This window comes from Leptidea sinapis, chromosome 28, assembly GCF_905404315.1.
Source record: "Leptidea sinapis chromosome 28, ilLepSina1.1, whole genome shotgun sequence".
NCBI lineage: Eukaryota > Metazoa > Arthropoda > Insecta > Lepidoptera > Pieridae > Leptidea > Leptidea sinapis.
In genome coordinates, this window is record NC_066292.1 from 10,674,594 (window position 1) to 10,697,509 (window position 22,916).

At 34.9% G+C, this 22,916-nt stretch overlaps 1 protein-coding gene across 1 annotated transcript; it reads right to left on the minus strand.

Annotated features, from left to right (window-relative positions):
• Positions 1–655: 655 nt before the first annotated feature.
• Positions 656–4,371, minus strand: LOC126973116 (uncharacterized). Its single transcript, XM_050820259.1, has 5 exons — positions 4,232–4,371; positions 4,010–4,155; positions 3,362–3,472; positions 1,458–1,544; positions 656–749 (listed from the first exon to the last, which is right to left on the minus strand). Exons 2-5 carry the CDS (start codon positions 4,125–4,127, stop codon positions 727–729), a joined length of 339 nt encoding a protein of 112 aa, XP_050676216.1. The 5' UTR covers positions 4,128–4,155; positions 4,232–4,371; the 3' UTR covers positions 656–726.
• Between the last annotated feature and the right edge of the window lie 18,545 nt (positions 4,372–22,916).

Sequence of the window (22,916 nt, forward strand, 5' to 3'; positions counted from 1 at the left end):
TAAATTCCATCACGTGGGCCCCGTGGCCTGTTTAAGTACCACTGGGCAGGCTGTTCCATATGTTTGACAGCAAATTTTTTGTGCTTATTATTTAAAGCGCCACTCGCGAGCGTCCAAAGAACTAATTTTGACGTATAATAGATTGAAATGGCTGCGAGAGAAGCGTATAGTACTCTAAAGTGTTTTTAGTATCATTGCATTTTGAATTAATTTCGATCGTTTTCCGTGTTATTTATACTTCAGGAATCAGCGTTATAAAGTACACATTTTTTTAAATAGTTTTCCTTACGATGTTTGTTTAGCTGAGGTTGTCATCACTAGTTTTAGTACCGCAGACTCTCGCTACATGGCCTTCAGCGCCAAAATAGCGAATATCAAACAGGCACAAAAGAACTTTGACAGCCGCCAGTCCAGTGGTATATAGTAGAGATCAGTGGGTGGGCCTCTTTCCTGTTTACCTTCGCTATTATAAAAATCGGGACATCAAAAATATGACAATTCCTCGTTACCGGTATTGTGGTGCGCGAACAATTGGAGTGAATAACGTCCTGGCAATCAATTATAAATAATAATAATAATATATAACCCCTTGAGAATAGGATGATTGAAATAAAACTTAATACCTTTCTGCTATAATATTATATTAAAAGAAAATCAGTCTTATAGGGAACATAGGCTTAGAATAAATTTAACAAATTAACTAATAATTAAAACGTGGTTTTAGAACTATCTGTAGGCCGAACTTGTTCCTGTAACAAATATTTACTTTTTAATAAAATTTCAAACTAATTAAAATACGGGTTCTTCGCTGGGAGCATTGCATGTTTTTCGCAATGCACAAAAATAATTATTACTCCTACAAAAACTGTATAGAAATTGAACAGCATAATAACAGTTTTTTACTCAAAATTGATTCATTTGGAGCATTTGAATTAAAACACTACTACCGCTTTGGAAACAAATGGCGCTCCCAGAGTGAAGAAACGGCGCAAGAAACTCTTCCGGCATTGTTATTTTAAAATATACGAAACTGCACTATGTCAGTGCTATAAAACATATATCTATAATCGGCTGCCTGACCGTATAGAATATAGATATTCTGAGTAAGTACCTACTAGGTAGAGTAGGTACTAAGATTTGCAGTAGAGTTAATTAAACCTTTAAGTTTATTTTTGTAGATAACGTCTAAACACGGCAGGGGCTCTATAATAATAATTGAATTAATCGCGACGATACGACATGGGTACCTTAAAAAAAGCGCGTACACCTTCCTTAAAGGCTGGCAATGCTCCTGTGATATCTCTGGTGTTGCAAGAGAGTGTGGGCGGCACACCAGGTGACCTCCTCCTCCTTTTTCCATAAAAAAACATTTATAATATGGCGTTGCTTTCCCAAGCTATTACTCATCCATCTAATATCCTCTCAAACAGATCAAACTGTCATTATAACAAAATTACCTCTGGCGCATTTACTCCTTCCCTTCAACGTGTACTTGGAGAGAGTGTCAGTATCATCACACTCCGAACATACTTGGAAACTTGTTTCTGAAACATAAATGGGGTGAAATAGCTACAACTTTAAATACAGTTCGGAACGCATTGACAAGTTTATTATTCTGTCAATTACTGTCAAGCACAAGCTACCAAATGTGGTTTCGAACTATAAACTTAGTATTCTACCGTATAAGATGAACCCTGTGTGAAAGTGAGATAACTATCCTTACATAAAAACCTAGGTGTGAGAAAGAGACGGAATAGATGAGGACCATGTTACCGTTTTGAAACAATTTAGTGTCCATTTGTCTCCTGTCAAATTGGACCGCGTTTTAATTTTAGTGTTTTAATCCTTGTTGTTCTGTGTTTTAACGGATTTTAATTAAAAAATATAATGGTGTCGTGTTCTGTATTAGATTGTGTTGTTAAATATAGCAATAATCCAACTAAAGAAATATTTCACGGGTAAATACTGATTCTTCAATACTACATTCATGATGTTTGTTTTTGTAGAACAGCACTTACTAAATATTACATTTCATATACGCAGTAAACACTATTTTCTTAAGATTATAATCATCTAAGAAAATATGGGTTATACTTGATGGCAAGTGATATGCTCTGTTAATTATAATGCAGTGGCATTCAGGACTCTTGAAAAACTCAATATTCTGAGCGGCACCACGGTTGGGCTCGTCACTTTAAGACATAAGATTCCCACTTATTACAATCAAATTAAATAATTATGTAAACAACAAATCTATATACCAAATAATAATAAGGCGACGTGGGGCGGGTCGTTCCCTTCCCTAAAATATGGTCGAGGGAGGCGATGGCTGGTCCATGCTGCGTCATGCTCGTGAACTGGTGCTACTCGTGGGGGCTGGAAGGTCTTGTTACCGGGAGGTCTGCTTAATGTGTTTTTTTATTATTATTATTTCCTTTAAAGTTAAAGCTAATATATATTTTATTTTATGATATGCTCACATAATGCCTCTATTTATTGTGTGGATTGATGCATCTACTATACTCAATAACTCTTGTGTTTATAAGTATTAATTTACTTTTATTTCTTTTTTTGACTTACTCTTGTAAGCCTTTCAGTTTTTGACATTTGAGTATTTTTGTTGAGTCACTGAAATGATTTGTAAAACAAATAAAATGTAAATCTTGACTTAAAAGAGTGGCAATGAGTTTCTTGCTACTTCTTCTCATTAGCTCAACCCTTTACGAAGTAGCGGTAAATTCAATAAGAAACAATATTTTTATATTTTTTTTTGACATTCATAAGTATCATTTCTGTGACCTACATGAATAAAGTGTTTTTGAATTTGAATTTGAATTTAAATATATTGTGATACTTGTTTGTAAGTATCGAGCATCTTTTATTTTATTCATAGATCTTTGTTCACATTTACTTGTTAATTTAAGAGCGAAATTCATTTTCTATGTTCAATAGTAGTTAGCCTAAATTACTCCTTAACACGAGTTATCTGTCAGCGAAATACTCGTCAATTCAGTTCGTCTGTAATTCGAACAAATAGGCAAAGAAATATTTTTAACACGCGTTTTATTTTTTTCACCTGAATGTACGTTTGTTTGTAACCGACTCATTTGGTCAAGATTTTGACCCACTTTAGCCAGATTTCGTTGAAACTTCGTAGATGTATCGAGGATCGTTGATAATACATTAATTTGATAAAAATATTCAAATTTTTCAATTTGCACAATTTTTTGTTAATTTATATAATTTTTTCACCTTTCGTCGATAATGCAGGAATTAATGTTCATTTTAAATTTCAACCATATCTTTGCAACCAAAGCGTGTGTTTACTTGCGTTTTTATACTATTTTTATTTAAAACTCACCTGAGTTATATCTATGCTTTCTGTGCGACGTCGGCACATCTTGATTGTCAACGTGACCGAACGTACGGAATCCAACTGCAAATTGGGCGTACGGACTTATATCAGAGAGCTCTGTGAATAATGCGAACAGTATTAATATTTTTGCTAAAGTTCTATTTATATCTACTACTCGGCTAAGTAAAGACTAAGTCTTACCTTATACAAGTACTGTTGCATGTCAGTACTAGAGGTTTTTAAAAATACCAGTTACGCAAATAATTTATGGCAAGTCGCAACAGTCAGTAATAGTCCCTTAACTAGGTACCAATAACTCGTTACACACGGTAATCACTGACACGAGTAACGCACTAGAACGGTAACGCATATTAACTTTATCGCATAGTAACTGAATAATCCATTTGGTCATATACACCTCTATTCAAATAAGTATAATCTTGTAAGTTCTCGAACAGTCTAGGTTGTCTTGTAAACAACTTTGTTGCTACAAAACCGGCGATGTCACTATAAATACGCTAAGGACTATAGCTATGATCCTTAAAAGGAAATTCCAATCAAGAATATTGTTGCACACATATTTAGTAAATAAACAATCTGCATTAGTATACAAACACACACACATTATCTTCTATGTATTAGATAACAACTTACCGTGTTTATTATTTCGTGTAGGAACGGGTGTGCTATAGATCCTGCTCTGTGACGTATTATCTTTTATGGTCAGACCACTGCGTCCATCTGTACCGTCTGACTTACCATCGACAGTCATCGTGTCTCGGTACTCAGTTCCAGAGACTCTGAAAATGCAATAGTTTTATAGATTTCTTTAAAAGTACAAAATACGCATAGAACATTAGTAACATTAGACCTCACCGTTAAATATTCGTCTTGGGCAGGCTTGGTAACATATAAGTTGTTGTGCGTTTCTAGTTTCTGATTTGTACACTTTCAATAAATTGAAAGTTTAGGGTATTTGTAATTTTATTTTATCATTTCAAAATATGTTATAATTATGAGGTTTATTTATATGGAAACGGAGAAAATCGATCCCTTGAGGGTAAGTAGTAACTTCTGACCTAACTCTCTTGCAACACCAGAGGAATCACACCTTGTCGGCCTTTTTTATCGCATACATTTATAATAGATGGAAACGGCATGGGTGCGGCTTAAACTTTCAGTTTAATCCCGGTAATAGAGAGATATATTTCGCAAAACCGTCGGGAAGCAATTCACGTAAATGCCAAATAACATATTTCCCAAGAAAGTGGACGTGTTTTCTTGTTTAATTTTTTAAATATTAAATAGCAATTAAATAAAAGTATAACGGACCCAATTTTTACTTCAAATTTACCATTGTTTGATAGTAAAAACAGTGCAAAACGTCTAGAAAATGTATACTTTGACATTTATTTTCTGTCTTATAAATATAGAATGTAGTAAATATCCTATGTAATATATAATATAATAGTTAAAAATGATTTCAAGTATTTTGTTGTTTTGAAGGCAGCTTCTTCTGATTGTTCTGTACTCACATCTGTCGGTTGATGAGCAAGTAGACACAGCAGACCAAACATATCAACAACAGCGCTGAGCTAACTGATATCACAAACAAGTTGATGTCGAGTAACTCTAACGGTGGACTCACTTCACCTGAAAGTATATGAAGAATCAAATTAGATTTATGATGACGTAAATATACCACTTGTATACACCAATTGACATATTGTTATTGACAATAACAATATTCCACAACGGCGCCTATTTTTGCCGGGAAGCAGTAATATGTAAGCATTACTGTGTTTCGGTCTGAAGGGCGCCGTAGCTAGTGAAATTACTGAGCAAATGAGACTTGACATCTTATGTCTCAAGGTGACTTGCGCAGTTGTAGTGCCGCTCAGAATTTTTGGGATTTTTAATAATCTTGAGCGGCGCTGCATTGTAATGGGTACGGCGTATGAATTACACAAGCTGCACTTTCTACTCGACTCGTCCATTATTTTCATAAAAAAAAAGAAAACATTTAACTCTAAAAATTTTCGCTAATCTTATTCAAAGTATATTATAAATATCATACAAATTATATTTGTACAAAATGGACGATACGGATTTCCAACCCGCTCTACCACCTAATCGTCTGTTTATATCCGTCGACGTGCCGTGACAATTTATTTGTACTTACTACATTATTTAAATATTTTTCTATAAACTTACTTCCATCCAAGTTTTTGGTAGCATATTCGTAAGCGCTAGTGGCACTTCCCGCCTCGTTGGTAGCAGTTACCCGCACCTGGTACCATGTTGCTGGCGATAGATTAGAGATAAAAGAACTCGATCGATAGCTCGCCATATATGGGATGTTCCAGTTATAATCCGTATATTGCTGGGAAATGTAAAGCGAAGTTGTTAATCGTTAGTCGTTTTAAAGATTTTGTATCTTTTGTATCAAAATTATTAATACACATGAATAAAGTGAAAATTCCTTATTAAAGATATATAATTAGGTATTATTACATAGAATTAAGTATTCTTAAACGGACTGTATTTTGCTGAACGAGTAAGTAAATAGGTTACCATGGAATGATCTCCCTTCATCCAAACATTGGAACCCAGAATCCTATACTCAACGTCCCACTTTCTTATTTCACAGCCATTCTCCTCCCATCCACTTAGCTGAATGCAGATGTGTGATGTGTTACTCCAGAGCCACTCACTTGTTGATGGCGGTATTGGAGCTGAAATAGGACAAGGAATATTTATAAGAATAGGCGTAAATGATTATTATTCTTATATTACTCGATCATGGCGTTTTTGAAGTGAAAACTTATATAGCATCGTTATGATTTGAAAGTCGATGAAACGACAATGCGACAGTAAAAAGAGACAGACACATACATTCATAAGATTTAACGTGGGTTGAAGTATATTGTAAGTAAAACACAATTTAAATTTCAGTTGTCCAACTATTGACCGAGGCATAACAGTGTTCTGAAAGTACTGATACTCTTTTAGCAGTTTTATAGATGGAATTCTTAGATAATTTATACGTCTAGATAGAAAATGACGGCTGTGAAAATACCGAAAAAAATTGAGTTTAGAAATAACCTCTATTTTGAGTAATTGACGATAATGTGTATGTGATTCACGGTGCCACGGTGATTTTTATCGGTTGTCTAACACCAAGAGACTCTATCTCGACGAATAAATTATCTTATATAAACTATGAACTAGAAACTATTGCAATAAGTTGCAAGATACTAATCAAGGAATAGCTACCTCCTCCAACAGTTTTAACCTCCATATAAGCTGGCTGCGACAAGCCAACTTTATTTCTCGCTGTGATCCTCAATGAATACTTGGTGCCGCATTTGAGACCAGATATAGTGTACTTCTGATCATCAGGTCTATCAGGAAACTCCATGGGAGACCAGGCCTCATGCCAGGGTTTGTTAGCTTCCTTCCATGTTAAATTGTATGCTGTGAAATTAGACATACAATGTAAAATTAGTTGCGAGTCGCTCTCTTGTGAGAGAATTAAGAGATAGGTTAACAGAGTGGATGGTATGGATATTTTACTTCTCTGTGTATTTTTGAAAACTTCTGTTTAACACAGTTTTTTTTTGATTTTATTTATATTCCAAAATGGCTGATATACAGTCCATTTTTGAATTGGATATAGACAGACTGTGTCAAAATATCAACTTTCTCACGAATGCGGTTAATGAAACTATACTATCCCTTCAGTTGTCCCTTAATGCACTCTTCAATATTCCTTTTTCCCCTTAAATAAATTTTATACCTCTTGAAGATCCCCGCCTAACGTCCTTTGAATGTCTCCTCTCTCTAGCTATCATTCCTTTTGTAAATATTTTGTGTAAATATATTAAAAAGAATAAGATTAACTTGGAACGATAGCTATATACTCTTTTAAGTAATATTATTTGTGTATGCCCTTTATAATCTAATAGCTATTTGTTTCAGGTGCAAATTAAATTAAGCTTGGTGGTCTACTTTAAGGTGATATTTGCTTAATTATGGTGCATCTTCTACAGAGACCGCAGTAGGAAGAATAGAACAGCGGTATCTTACTATAAGTTTCCTGTTTTCCTTGCGGATAAGATGTAAGTTATATACTTTTTTCATCACCTACTAAAAAGAAAGCTATGAATGAATGAATTTAAACTTACTTATCTTTTGGCTAAAGCTTCTATTAACAGAATGATAGGGCTGCTCCCATTCCACTAGTATCGCATCTTTGAAGGGGCTAGCTCGCAGTATCGGCGCCTCTGGTAGTGGTATTACCACTACTCTATAGTCTACTGCATCAGAACCGTAGAGATTCTTCGCCAAACATGTGTAGTTTCCACTTAGAGATTCGTCTATGTCTGCAATATTTCAATAAAGATAAGGAGAAATGTACCGGAACACGTAGTGTTTGTAGGCCCCCCACAAGAGGGACCGTCGACCTAGTCAAGATTTCCGGGTGGATGAGGGCAGCGCAGGACCGATAGTCATGCCGATTTTTGGGAGAGGCCTTTGTCCAGCAGTGAACGTCTTCCGGCTGAAATGATGATGATGATGATGATGAAGAAATGTTTATATTATACTGTGTTAAGCTGTACGTATAACGTAATGCTATATTTAAACGAGATTGTCATTCACTTAAAACCGTCCCATTTTATATTTGAAAACTTCACACGTATCAAGGACCGATGACAGTACAATATTTTGATTAATTTTGTCTTGTATTCCACACAGAATCAGCAGGGTATGAAATATATGAATACATATACGATATAAGAAGAAATTTAGATTTAGTGAAAAATATTTATTTTATGCGGTTTATATTTAATACTTACTTAAAAATAATTTAAAAGATTTACAGTTGACATCCATACGGATATATTTTATGCTGTTTTTAGTTTATTACTTTTTAAGTTTATAATATATTTTGTACGCTAAATACGAATTAAAAAATAAATATAAATATTTTTTAATAATTAGTAAAGATGCGCACATATTAACTCTCAAACATTACGTAAAAATTTAAATAATATCTCTTGTAATTAGAAATATTCATGTATATAATAATACATTATAAAGTTTGAACCAGTTATTGGCAGGCGGGTGTTTTATAGTTTCGTATTTATATTTCCGGACCGACTAACCACATATACAACTTAAAGTTCAACTTACTGTTCAACAAAAGGCTATTGTCATGATTCCTGGTAAACCTCGGATGCTGGGAGATGATGTTCTGGTTGTGGTACCACACGGTGCGAGCTGAGGGTGAACCCACGCATTCACATTGCAGCAGCAGAGATAACCCCACGCCCACGGATAGAGTCCCACCCAGTGAAGATATACCAGCCACAACTGGAAAATAATACTCATGTTTAAAAGTATTAGGGGTTCAGTTATTACACTGCCGCTTTGTACTAAAATTTCTTACCTTCATAAATACTTATTTAACCAAAGTTTTAACTCTCATTATGTATGCATTTCTGCTTTTTAGTGGAAGATCATTTATGCGTTTGCGTTAGGAATCAGGTGAGTCTAGCTCAGCTAACTCTATGAAGAGGAACAATAGATTGAGGATGAAGTAGTTTGGCGTCGTTTCCTGGTATATCTACAGCATTCTGTCAGCCCACCTCTATGGGTCTTACTACTAACGTATATTTAATTACTTATAATAATTGATAGTTGAAATTTGATTTTGATACCACCTGATGGGATTTTATTGAGTATCTACAGTCCATAATAACACTTTACGTAGTTGACTTTTTAATGATTCTGCGCACTTCCTTTAGTAATGGAAACTTATCCTAACTATTTTCAAATGCTTTTATAAGTTTACGTTAGTAAAATATATTCATTTTAATGAAGGTATTCTGTACTGTTTTTTGAGAAGAATTTTTTTTACCATGTAAATAATTGTCCAAATGGTCCAACGGTTGTCATCCCAGTTGTACATTTTATAACTAGATTAAAAAAATATATACATTCTAGTATGTTCTGGCTGTTACGAAAGTTTAAACCAGTGGGTACCTACGCCAAAATGGCAAGTTCATACTTAAAGCCCTATTACTTACCCAAGAATAAAACTGGTTTCTAAATTGAATGGTTTTTACTGGCTAAAATCAATTTGTATCTATTAGTTGTAAACATTAAGAGAGTAGTTTTACAATCAGTTACCTGTTGTTGATGCAAGAGTCGAAGTGAGACGAGAGTTTCAAACAAATGGTAGACCATACGTACGTCTGGTGCGGAATGATTATGGTAAAAATATATCACTAAAATTTAAACTTTCGTCAGTTAAATGACTGTTCGATGGAAAACAACATTCTTTACCCATTTATTCAACAAATCGTTTATATTCAACTTATTTAATATTATATTATTTGATTATTTAATCAAAAATCGTAAAATATTGGTTTTAGATAAAACAATACAGAATATTTAAAAGTTCTCTATGTGCTTAGAAGTTAACCGTTTAACAATTTTTTTTGGGATTTCAAGCCTGGTTCCGAACTATTAAACGTGTGGATTATGCTACTTTAGTGTTTTATTTTTTGAGTGAAATACTTTCCCATTTTCTATAATAATTTAATTATTAATTATTGCAGTTTGTATAATCATCTGGTGTTAGGGTTTTTATTTCCCCCTTTAGAATGTTTTTTCTGAGATTTTCTTGATGGTTTGTTCATTCAGAGAGGACGCCTGAAAGTAGTAGGTATTAATGCACTAATATATAGAGCGAATGTCTTATGTTATACGTTACGTTAGGAGTACATTCTACGATAAAACTTGAAGAATTGTTAAAAGACAGTAATATAGTATAGGTTACAGTAAATAATATACATATTTTTTTTTTAAATTTATTAACGGCTTTGGACACAAGTTCTTTAAGCCAAACATAAATAACTTTCTTATGATAACACGGATAGAAATGGACCGACCGCCCCCAGACTATATAAATAAAAAATTTTACTATAACGAATTTTGTTTAAAAAAAGCCTGCTGAGTTTCTAGTGCTCGTTCTTCTCTGGTCTGAGGCATTAATTTCCCGATGGGTGATAGTTTTTGACGCTCAATGATTTTAAATATTTAAATTTGAATTTGATCAGAGTAGTGGCATGTCAAATGAGCCTGTACAGAAAGTGGAAGAAGCCAGAAGTTAGCTACGACCGTTGCTCAGTTTTCTGGTAGGCTGGAGTATTAACTGTACTGTATTAAGTAATGAAACAAGTCTTCACGTACCTCTACTGGAAGGTGTTTGCTTCACCCTGACACTGGGAGCACCTTCCCCCATAACTGTAGCCGCGCAAACCCATAGTTCATAGGTTCTTCCTGTCACTAGATCTTTTATCTCACTCGTTTTTATATCAGCGGTTACTGTTGCTTTCTCCGTTGTACCTCCACTGAAAAACGATCGTGCATGGAGTTACTATGCAAAATTGATTTAACTATCTGTTATAGTTTACTATATGTATAGTAAACAAGATTACGATACATACCTAAATAGGTATAACAGATAGACTACTATATTAAAAGTAAAATATTTAGGCTACAGTAGTCTAAAAAAATCAAAATCACTTTATTTATTTAGGTCAAAGAAATGTCTGACACTTATTACAATTTACCACAATGGAAAAATTAAGTTTAAATGAGATGAAATAGCAAGAAATATTTACAGTTCCATTGTTGTAGAGATTATTCTAATTACAATCTTTGTAAAGTAATTACAATCTATGCTAAGCAATGAACATTAATAAAAAGTACAAGAGTTATTGAGTACAGTAGTAGTACATCACTCCACACACACTATTAATTATATTAACCCGTTCCCGAGCATGAGTCTATCTCGTCATGATGCCATAGGAACCGTTGCCTAACCACGCTGCTACCATTTCATGACATATTATCAAGTTCACCCGTACGCTCGTTTTTCCTCTTCTACCATAAAAAAAGAAGAATTTCATTATTCCTGTTTTATTATGTTTGGGTTTATCCTTATCATTACCTAATTGGTTTTGTATAGAGCGTGTAGTACAGGATTTCTCCGTTGGGTTCGTCTGGTGACTTCCAACTGACAAGCAGTGACGTGGGCGTGGCTACCAACACTTTGATGGCTGCTGGTGAACCAGGCACTGAAAAGCCAAAATATTTAACTTTTATGCGTAACAAATTAAATATCTTTTTTATAGAATTAGAAGGGAAACTGTGACTATGTTTTTGCGGCACCACAACTGCGCTCGTTACCTTGAGGCTTTTTAGATGTCAAGTCTCATTTGTCCAGTAATTTCACTAGCTACGGGGCCCTTCAGACTGAAACACAGTAATGCTTACACATTACTGCTTCACCGCAGAAATGGGCGCCGCTGTGGTACCCATAATCTAGCCGGCATCCTGTGCAAAGGAGCCTCCAACTGTATATGTATGACCGGATGACGATTAACTAGATAAATAATAATTCTAGCCACGTGCCAAGACATGCACTAAACTAGAACTCTCAAGGAAATGCATAGTATGTGGTCGCCCAAAGGCAAACAGAAGATACAAATAAGGGAAGATGATGAGGGATGATCTAGATGACGATGTAATTTACGCCCAGCTAAGGGATATAGGAATATAAGTAAAAAACTTTAGTTCATGACATTGGCTGATCTTCATCTTTGATGTTTTTATTGATTATGATCTTTTGATGTAAAGTAATCATCAAAATGAGGGCAATAACTGTTCAGTAATAAACTCACCGTCTTGCAGTGTGGCGCAATTGATAGGTATTGAGAAGGGTCCCACTCCATACATAGAGTATGCTGCCACTCTGATACTGTAGTTGGTATACTTTCTCAAGCTCTGCAGGTAAACTTCTGTGTGGGAAGAGGTTTGATTCTGTTCTGTGGTTTCTGAAAAAACTTATAAAGGTTACTTTAAAAAATAAGAATAGTACAAATATATACCGATAATAAGAGCTACATACTGATGCAATTCATAACAATATGCGTTTTGTCCCTTTTAAGGTTGGACCAAAAGTCGGGTGGCAAAAAAGGCAAACTGCTTTTTGCTTTTGTAGATTTAGAGAGTAATGCCGGTGAAAAGTTAGAACATCCTAGGTATCGAGTTTGAGTGGAGATTAAGCCAAAGAGATTTTAGTAGTATAAAGGCATAAAAGGCATTTATTTTCTCAAAATTTATTCCTTTAGAATTCCTTTTGATGTCATTTGTAAGATACTACTACCGCTTCGGAAACAAATGGCGCTCTAAGAGAGAAGAAGCAGCTGTTTTTAATAAAAATATACAATATTTACTATTTATTTATACTTAAAGATATTATGTATCTTAAAGCCTACTAGAATTAGTTACAAGCAATCCCTTACTTCTAGTGTTATAATAATGAAAATCACTATTTATACCAAAAAGATGATGATTTTTGTGAAAGTATATTAAATTTTCATAAATGTACTGACAATTAACAGTCATAATATTTATTTCTTAAAATTTTTCTTTGAGAGGCTGTCTATAAACAAGCTGATGCATAGCACGAACAGCTCTCTTTTGCAGTTCTGTACTGTAAACCCTTTTTTGTCAAATTCAAATTCAAATATTTTTATTCAAAATAGGATGTGAAATCACTTATTGAAAGTCAAAAAAAAATCTACCACCCATTCCAAAGTGAATGCCTCAGGCCTGAGAAGAATGGGCGCAACAAACTCAGCGGGCTTTTTTTTTTCATCAAATATATGTTTTACAATTAAAGTAACATTTACATAGTAATATTGTACAATTAATCTTATTATTTAATAGCCTGAGGGCGGTCGCTCCATTCCCAATCTGTGGTATCATTAAGAAAGTCATTTATGTTATAGTAACCTTTACCACACAAACGTTTTTTAACAATTCTATTGAATAACGTAACATCTTTGTTTTGAACACTTTCTGGGATCTTGTTGTAAAAGTATATACATCGCCCCACAAAAGACTTACTAACTCGACTAATCCGAGTAGTAGGCATCATCAGTTTATGTCTGTTCCTGGTGTTAACATTATGGTTATGACAGTTTCTGGCAAATTCACTTATGTGCCTATGAACGTACATTACATTATCAAGAATATATTGAGAAGCAACAGTCAAGATGTTAATTTCTTTGAATTTTGCTCTCAATGTTTCTCTAGGACCTAGGTTATAAATAGCGCGAATAGCCCTCTTCTGCAGCACAAATATTGTATTAATATCAGCAGCGTTGCCCCATAGCAATATACCATAGGACATAATACTATGGAAATAACTAAAGTATACTAGTCGCGCCGTATCTATGTCAGTTAATTGTTTAATTTTTTTAACCGCGTATGCTGCAGAACTAAGTCTGTTCGCCAATCCTTCAATATGGGGGCCCCATTGTAATTTGGAATCTAGAGCTATGCCAAGAAATATAGCAGATTCCACCGGTTCTATCACCACTCCGTTTAACAAAACATTTGTATTTACATTTTTGACATTTGGTACGGTAAATTTAATGAATTTAGTTTTCTTGCTATTTAACAATAGGTTATTAGCGCTAAACCAGTACACGATGTCAGATAAAATATCGTTCACCTCATCATACATAGCTTGGTTTCTTTTCACTTTGAAAATCAGTGAAGTGTCGTCCGCAAACAATACTACCTTATGTTTTTTCTCTATAAGATTAGGAAGATCATTTATGAAAAGACCATCATTAGAGGAAAAGACTATATCAATGTCAGCAGCATGACCCCACAGTAAAATACCATACGTCATGATGCTTGTGAAAATAACTGAAGTACAATAATCTAGCGGTTGCAACATTCGTGTACTCTCTAATCTTTCTAACGGCTTATGCCGCAGAGCTGAGTCTATCTGCTAGTTGGGCAATATGTGGACCCCACTGAAGATTTTTTTTTCTAACGTGATATCCAAAAAGATCGTAGTGTCCACAAGTTCCAATTTCTGGTCATTTATAAGTACATTGGTTTGAACCTCCGCTGTGTTTGTTGTAATGAACCGTAAACACTTGGTTTTTTTACTGTTTAAGTGCAGATTATTCGTCTCAAACCAACGCACTATCTTTGAGAATGCATTGTTTACCTCGTCATTAATATCTGCACGTCGCTTCACTTTAAAAATAAGTGAAGTATCATCAGCAAACAATACAATCTAATGGCTATCATCTACCACAAACGGTAGATCCTTAATATATATAAGAAACAAGAAAGGACCGAGAATAGAACCCTGTAGAACACCTATTCCCACAGGCTTACCCGAAGACCGTTTGCCCTTTACATCCACTATCTGAACTCTTTCGCTTAAATATGATTTTAACAGATTTAGGGCTCTATTTTTCACTCCATAATGCATTAGTGTTAGGAGCCACCTATGCCCTCTTTGAGATGAGAATACGTTTTTTGCTGGATGGTCCCTTAGGTGTACAGATTCGGACATACTTTAGCCGAAAGCATATTCTACAAATGTTCGTAAAAAGAGGTTTCTAGTAACTCGTGCGGTTGTGGAATCCAGATATCAATGTGGTGTGAATTTTGCATCTTGCTCCGAAACCCGGCGCTGAAACTTAGCTTCCCTTATTAGTCCGGCTACTCCCCACGATAAATGCCACACACAAAACCTCAATCGGAGAGGGTATGATCATCGATTATTCATCACGAACAATAAACTAACTCACCGAGTGCTGAGTATGCTATGATATATCCAGTCAGGTGAGTTAGTGAGGCAGTGAGTGACTGCCAGCTGATGCGGAGTGACGTGGATGAAATTCCAGTACATTCTGGTGAAGATGGTGCTACATCAGGGGCTGAAATCAAAGTTTAAGATACACAAAATCAAATCATTACTTTAAAATAATAACACGGTATTTTTAATGTTGTTACCACAGCACCCCGCCGTATATGGATTGACTTGCTTTTTTTTTGTTTGGAAGAATTGATCTTCATCTAGGTTGCTCCCATTACATGCGGTTAAAACAGTGACCTCTACTATATAGCACTGGACTGGTGTCTGTCAAAGTGCTTTTGCGCCTGTTTGATATTCGTCATTTTGGCGTTGTTGGCCATGTAGCGAGAGACTGCGGTACTAAAAATATTGAAGACAACCTCAGCAAACATCGATAGATTGTGGGAAAATATTTATCAAAGAAAATTGTGTACTTTATTACGTTGATTCTTGAAGTATAAATAACACGGAAAACGAATAAAATTAAGTCAAAATGTAAAAATACTTCAGAGTATTGCACGTTCCTTCGCAGCCATTTGTATTACGTCAAAATTAGTTTTAAGGACGCCCGCGAGTGGCTTCATATAGGCACAAAAAATTTGCTGTCAAATATATTGAACAGCCTGTCAAGTGGTATTTATACAGGTCAGTGGGTTAAGACGATTAGACAATTAACAGACATATACGGTGCAACTAGTTTACGTTAGTGATATTCATAGTATTATGTCCTATTACCATAGGTAATAGCAAAATACCTTTTGCTATGGAGAAATACAAACGATATTAATAAGAAAAAAATAAACATTTCAACTATTGCCTCTTAATATATTAACAGTGCAGTAGCTGTATCATGATGCACTGTAAAAAATATAGTATTATGCGAGTATAGTATTATGCGAGCATATTATCAAAAATATACTTTTACATTATAACAATTACACATTATAACTTTAATTTATATTTCATTACCAAAATAAACGTTGGTATTAACCAATCAAATAGCAAATCATGGTGACACCCTAAACAAACTACAGACGAGTAATTAATTTATATTTTGACTTGATTCTTCAACACCTATTTTTCTGCCAATGTATAACAAAACATATACCTACATCAAAACTACTACTAATAAAGTACCTCCTTCTTTTGTATCCTGAAACACCGCCGCTGAAAACGGTCCAAACCCAGCATTGTTAAACGCTGACAGAGATACTGCATATCTGAAAATTAGAATTAAATTATTATTTTTTGTGGAGTTTCGTAGTAAAATATTATAATGCAATCTCTGTGGAAAAGGTTATAATAAATTATGAGGTTATTAAGCAAAAATTAATACAAGAAGCCTTTATTGTTATTCTTCGCAACATCAATTATTTTTCTTATAACCTAATAATATTGCACTTGTCCTTGCGACATAGGCAACCTGGAAGTACTCCATCTTCATCTCCGGGTCCGGCTCCGGATCCGGGTTAATATTAATATCTACTCTGGTTCTTCTATCTTTTAAAAATTATCCTCCCACCTTCTTAATTGCCTTTTCCCCTTTCTTAGCTTCTCGTCTCTAGGATACCATTCCGTAAAAGTCTTTGTCCATTTTCCATTCTTTTTTCTCAGAATTTCTCCAGTTCATTTCAACTTTATCTTTCGACACATCCGTGTACGTTTTTGAATTTCGTCGTAGTCCGACTCTTTATGTTCTGTAACCTTGGTCTGGTCTTTTAACTCGTATAACTCGCTTCTTTCTATTGCATTAGGCACGCTTTAATTGTTTAAGAGAGGTGGTCCATTAGAGCTCTATTAAGTTTTACTGCTCTATATACATACATAGATCTACACGACAAGAACTGATTTTTTTTTTAAATGTTTATGTCTTTATTTAAATAGCCATTTAATAAAAGATTTTGAAACAATAAAGTTATTTAAATAAATTTACCTAGTCCAAAATAAATAGTAAATATTAATAACAGATATTAATAACAGGTCGTATCTCTGAGATGATCACAGTATTATTGTACTATACACATTAGTTTGTAATTCATTGCATCACAGACATCTAGGAGATAACTATATTAATTAAGCAAATAGCACTAGAACATACTAACCATAAAAATAGGTAAAAAGGTGAAATAAAACCCTGCATATTTAAAATATTCATTTACCTTGTATTTTTCAAGAGTCCACCAATTATTGTTTCTTGTTTTCCTGACTGTGTTGACAAAAGCTTTATCAGTTTTGTGTTAGCTTCATCTGTAATAAACCAAAAAATATTTTGGGTAATGATTATAGTTTTATTAATACTATTTTACGATAAAACAATTAACCAGATGTTATTAAAATTTCTTGACTAAGCAACTTGTTAGAAATGTAGTTTTGTGAATGAACTGTCAAGGAATAATGTGGCTTTATAGGAATATGTGAGAAATGAAGCAGATGATCGCATTAAGCAGGATAATATGCCTATAACAATAGAAATAATATTACTCCACTTGATTCCCATTTTGCCATTGCTTCAATGCAATTTTGGGTAGCCCTGTCTGATAGCTACTAATAAGACCTATTGTGATAGTAATGATAGTCTTTCCAAAAAGATATGAAACGTGTACACGTTGCATATCTATGGTGCTTAATAGGTGAATACATACGTATTGAACTACTATATTCACATAAAATATTCAAACAGTCTCGAATCACTGAGGCTCAGGATTGAGAAATGTAATCGAGTCCGCAATGCCCTTTTATGGTCGTAGCTAGGATGTATAAATTTCCCCATTTAATCCTACTGTCTCTACATGTAGAATTTTTGTTAGAAGTTTGGATTAGGGTATTGGAGTGGGTTCAAATCGGAGTTTTAAATAACGTGTTTCATTATTACATAATTAAAAATAACATTTTATTAGGATCCTCAGAACGTTAAATGTGATTTTAAATCCTATTTAGAATTAAAATATTTGAATTTGAATTTGTGAAGCTCTTCTTCTTTTAGTATATGTACTGTAAAGCATTCTACTTTACCAGTGGCCAATTTATTACATCTAGATGTAGTAGCAGTAAAAAATGCTGTATGAGAATTGTTTTTTCTGCCGAAAAAAAAGCGCCACGAAAAGGTGCACCTTGTGTATTCTTGGATTTTGGTATGAAGGGTGTGGAAATAAGCGGTGAAGTAATAAGAGGTAATGAGACATTTCATCTATGTCCAGGGGCATTGATTGGATAGCATGGCGTTGCGTAGAAAATGATTCAAGGTGTGATCACACCTTGAATCATTTTCATCCTTTAATTCTAAGACGGTACAATATTAATACCCCTACGAAACCACTCATTTGTTCTCATATTTCATTAAAAAGAGCGGCCGGCTAAAGTCTGTTGTGATATGATCGTAGTCACATCACATTGTCGTAAGTCTTACTTAGGCCGTTTTGTGATGTATCATGATATTGATATACCATGTGGATTAGATCGTGTTATAACATTTATAGGCAGATATATCCGCTTTATATCAGGTGGGTCATCTGCTTGGTACGGCACATTAAAAAAGGATCGTATACAACATGGAAAATATTAAATTATTAAAACTTTCGTGAGACATTATTAAATTATTTACTAATACGGCGTTCCTCACGTTTTTGTCGGTAACGGTACCGACTAGTTTCGGACCATTCGGTGGTCCTTCATCAGGGTGAGCGTGGTGGGTTCGTGTTAACGTCCCACCTCTTACTGCAGACTTGAGCTTGTAGTGCGCGGCTGGACAGGGTGCGGGGGGCGGGGGGCGCAGGGTGCACCGGTGATGACGAGCATGGTATCACTGACACTGTATCATTGTTAGTGTCAATGGGTGCACAGAACTAGTCGGTACCGACACCGACAAAAACGTGATTAATGCCGTATTAATAAATAATGGAAAATATTGTACTTACCCGTTCCAGCTATTTGTGGAACTGCCTTTATTTGATAGCCGGTTATATGACCGTTATGTGTGTGTAAGTGAGGTGGCTGCCACGATACTATCAGCTCTCCTGCAGTCTCACTCTGCGATACGATCACGTGTTGAGGGGATGAGGAGGGAGCTGTGAAAAGTGAAAAATTATTTCCTCACTTGGAGTTTGCAGTTTACTCATTAAGAATTGATTTTGAGTAACAGCAGCCAGTGTTGAAAAGCAGGAATTCTATTTTCGTATCCGAAATAACCGGAGTATCCGTAAATCAACAATCACTACGTACCTATTATGGCCGTATAAAAATACTAGCCGTTCCCGCCCGCTTCGCTGTGTGAATTTGAAAAGGAAGGAATGTTGGAACTCGGAAAATAAGTAACCATAACCCATCTAGGATAAATTTCGAATCGAATGTAGTTTCACGTCGACAGGATTAGTGGTTTAGGCGTGATTGAGCCTCAAACAAATACCATTTTCATTATATTTATATATAATATCAAAATAATGACGTTTTGTACGTTTTCAAAATATTATTCAGTTACGTCATCAAATTAATAAGTAGCCAAATAGTTAGTAAAATCATTACGTTTTGCAATGTATTTAATTAATATTTTATGGGTCTGTCACAATTATAATTATTTTTGTATTCGTTGTTGTCTAATTACTGAAAAAATCGGTTTTTGTTTGAAAAATAATACCTTTGTTTCATAATATATAGAGCGTAGTCTATAGTAAATATAGATTTACTATGTAACAATTTAAGACGGAAATCTACACGTAAGTGGTCATTGTCCTTTCACTATAAAAACATATCCAATATATAAAATTCTCGTGTCATGCTGTTAAACATTGAACTCCTCCAATACAGCTTGACCGATTCTTATGAAATTTTGAGAGCAGGTCTGAGAATCGGACAACATCTATTTTTCATCCCCCTAAATGTTAAGGGTGGTCCACACGATTTTTTTATTTTTATTTTTTTGACATTTTTTTTAATTTGTTTGATTATGAGTCAGCATTAAAAAAATACATACAACTTAAAATTTTCACCCATCTACAATCAACAGTTACTTTTGTATCGCGATTTTAATATCGGCAATACAACGTTTGCTGGGTCAGCTAGTTCTATTATATATATTTAAAGAAGATGAAGAAAAGTGGTCTAGTTGACCAACCAACGTCAGGGAGTTGAATTTGGGTGTCGGGCGGTGTGCACACGCATTGGAAACATTCACTCACTCACTTAGAGTTTTTCCCTAACCCACCAGAAGAAGAATAAGTTAAATTACCTTCTTCAAGCGTTGTAAAGTGAACAGCGGGAGTGAAGCGGCTTGTTGCGACTTCGTTGATTGAAGCCACTCTCACAGCATAAGTGTTAGCCGGGTGAAGATTCTGCATTATGAAGACCTGGTTGTCTTTGCTGTGGAGAAAAAAAAAGAGGAGATTTATAAATGATCCATAATATAAAGAATCATATTATTATAATAAATTATTTGCCCTAAAATGCGTAATGATAATATGCTTATCTTATAGTAAAGTTTAAATTAAATTTAACATTTTTTTTATGAGATTGAATTCCCCTGAAAGCCAACCGCACGTTATAACATAGTTGGATATTATTTATTATTAAAAATACACGGCTTAAATTATTAAATTTAAATTGGATTACTCATGATTCATAGAAATTGGTACCGACTATTTTCGGAAAAGGACCACAGTCAGATATCACCGTGAAACCCTAGTGAAGGACCTCCGAAGGGTCCAAAACTAGTTGGTACCAAAACTATGAATCGTTAGTAAATCCGATCGAAGGTGTATTAAAAAAATAGAAGACTGAACAAAAATTAAGTAATCCTCAATTGGAATATTTTTTACATAAGGGATCAGTATATTTTGTATTATCATAACATAATATATAGTATCATAATATATTACTGCATTTTAAAGAAAGTATTTATATTTTACATGGTCACCTTATTGAAATATATTGAAGTAAGCACCTATGTATGTTTGTAAGAAAATCAGTTTTTTGTATTCAAATTCAAATATTTTTATTCAAAATAGGATGTGAAATCATTTATTGAAAGTCAAAAAACTACCACCCATTCCAAAATAAATGCCTCAGGCCTGAGAAGAATGGGCGCAACAACCTCAGTGGGTTTTTTTTTTTCATCAAAAATATTTTTTACAATTAAAGTAACATTGTACAATTAAACTTATTATTTAATAGCCTGAGGGCGGTCGCTCCATTCCCAATCTGTGATATCATTAAGAAAGTCATTTATGTTATAGTAACCTTTACCACACAAACGTTTTTTAACAATTTTTTTGAATAACGTAATACTTTACGACACGAGAATTTTATATATTCGATATTCCTCACCTAGTAATATTCATAGAGATAGCGGTATCCCACCGAGTGTCAGTGATATCGACATGAGAATATTGCACCGTGTAGTGTTCACTGGTGCCTCGCCAGGAAACTCTGGCAGAACGGGACTGTATGGAGTCCACGTGAAGATCCGATGGTGGAGTCGGAGCCTCTGAAAGATAATATTTAATTTATTTTATGACGCCATTTGACAGAGCAAAGTGCCGTTGTTGATTGTTTTTTTTTTTGAGAAATGAGCTGTCACACTCGGCTATTTAGTTCTGGTTCGGGTAAAGTTGGCTCGACTCAACTAAGGGAGCACAATCAGGATAAAATTAATAGGTGTAACTAATAAGTTACGTAAGGCCTCCACGCAGTGCCGGATTAAGCAAGCGCGGAGCCTTAGCAAATTCTTTCAAAGAGCCCTGTGCCGTTTCACGCTTTTGTACCATGAAGTACACCCAGGTAGTGGTGAGTGGGGTTAAATTAGTCAGTACCTCCGCGACGATGGGTCCTGCGCCGACATCTCGTCATCCATGCTATTCTGGCGATCTTTTTTTAATGAAAATAAAGGACAAGACGAGCAGGACGTTCAGCTGATGGTAATTGATACGCCCTGACAATTACAATACAGTGTCGCTCAGAATTATTGAAAAACCTAAAAATTCTGAGCAGCAGTACAACTGCGCTCGTCACCTTGAGACATAAGATGTCAAGTCTCATTTTACCACTTATTACACTAGCTACGGCGCCCTTCAGACCGAAACACAGTAATGCTTACACATACTGCTTCATGGCATAAATACCCATAATCTAGTTTGTATCCAAAGGAGCTTCCCACTGGTAATCTGGACCAGATTATAACCCCATCTTGTGGAGGGTCCACCAACACTGCGTCTTCCGGTACGTGGTCACCATATCCATAGCGTTAGATGCAAAGTTCTATGGGATCCTCATAAAGATACATTACAGGGCACTTAGTCTGGTGAATACGAAGTAAAAGAGACGCGACATTAACATATCTTGAAAGTGCAAGATTAGTATTATAAATGGGTTATGTTGAACCTGTATATTGATTAATTAATAAAGCGGTCTGAAAGGCGCCGTAGCTAGTGAAATTACTGGGCAAATGCGACTTGACATCTTATGTCTCAAGGTGACGATAGTTGTAGTGCCGCTCAGAATTTTATGTTTCAATAATCCTGAGTGGCATTGTAATCGTGCATTGTATTGGGCAGGGCGTGTCAATTAATTAATTATATTACCTGATTTAAAGGAGTTCCAATAAGACTCATGCCACTACAGGCATAAGTTTTTGACCCAGATCAACAAAGATAGATTTTAAATGTGAAACTTACCTAATACAGTAACAAACATATTGAAAACTGCTGTTCCGTACGGATTGCTCGCCTTACACTGGTACAATCCTCCATCGTGAACTGTTTCTACTTGGGACAAATATAAGGTACTTGTCAAGCCTGATTCTGTCTTCTCTTCTGAGATTGTGTGCCT

What these genes read in the sequence shown, in the direction of transcription:
- LOC126973116 (XM_050820259.1), bottom strand. Translation starts at nt 4,127, where the DNA reads ATGACTGTCGATGGTAAGTCAGACGGTACAGATGGACGCAGTGGTCTG. An exon ending in TACACGAAATAATAAACACG is followed by an intron (nt 3,473 to 4,009) that starts GTAAGTTGTTAT and finishes CATTATTCACAG; the next exon opens with AGCTCTCTGATATAAGTCCG. An exon ending in AAAGCATAGATATAACTCAG is followed by an intron (nt 1,545 to 3,361) that starts GTGAGTTTTAAA and finishes TTTATGTTTCAG; the next exon opens with AAACAAGTTTCCAAGTATGT.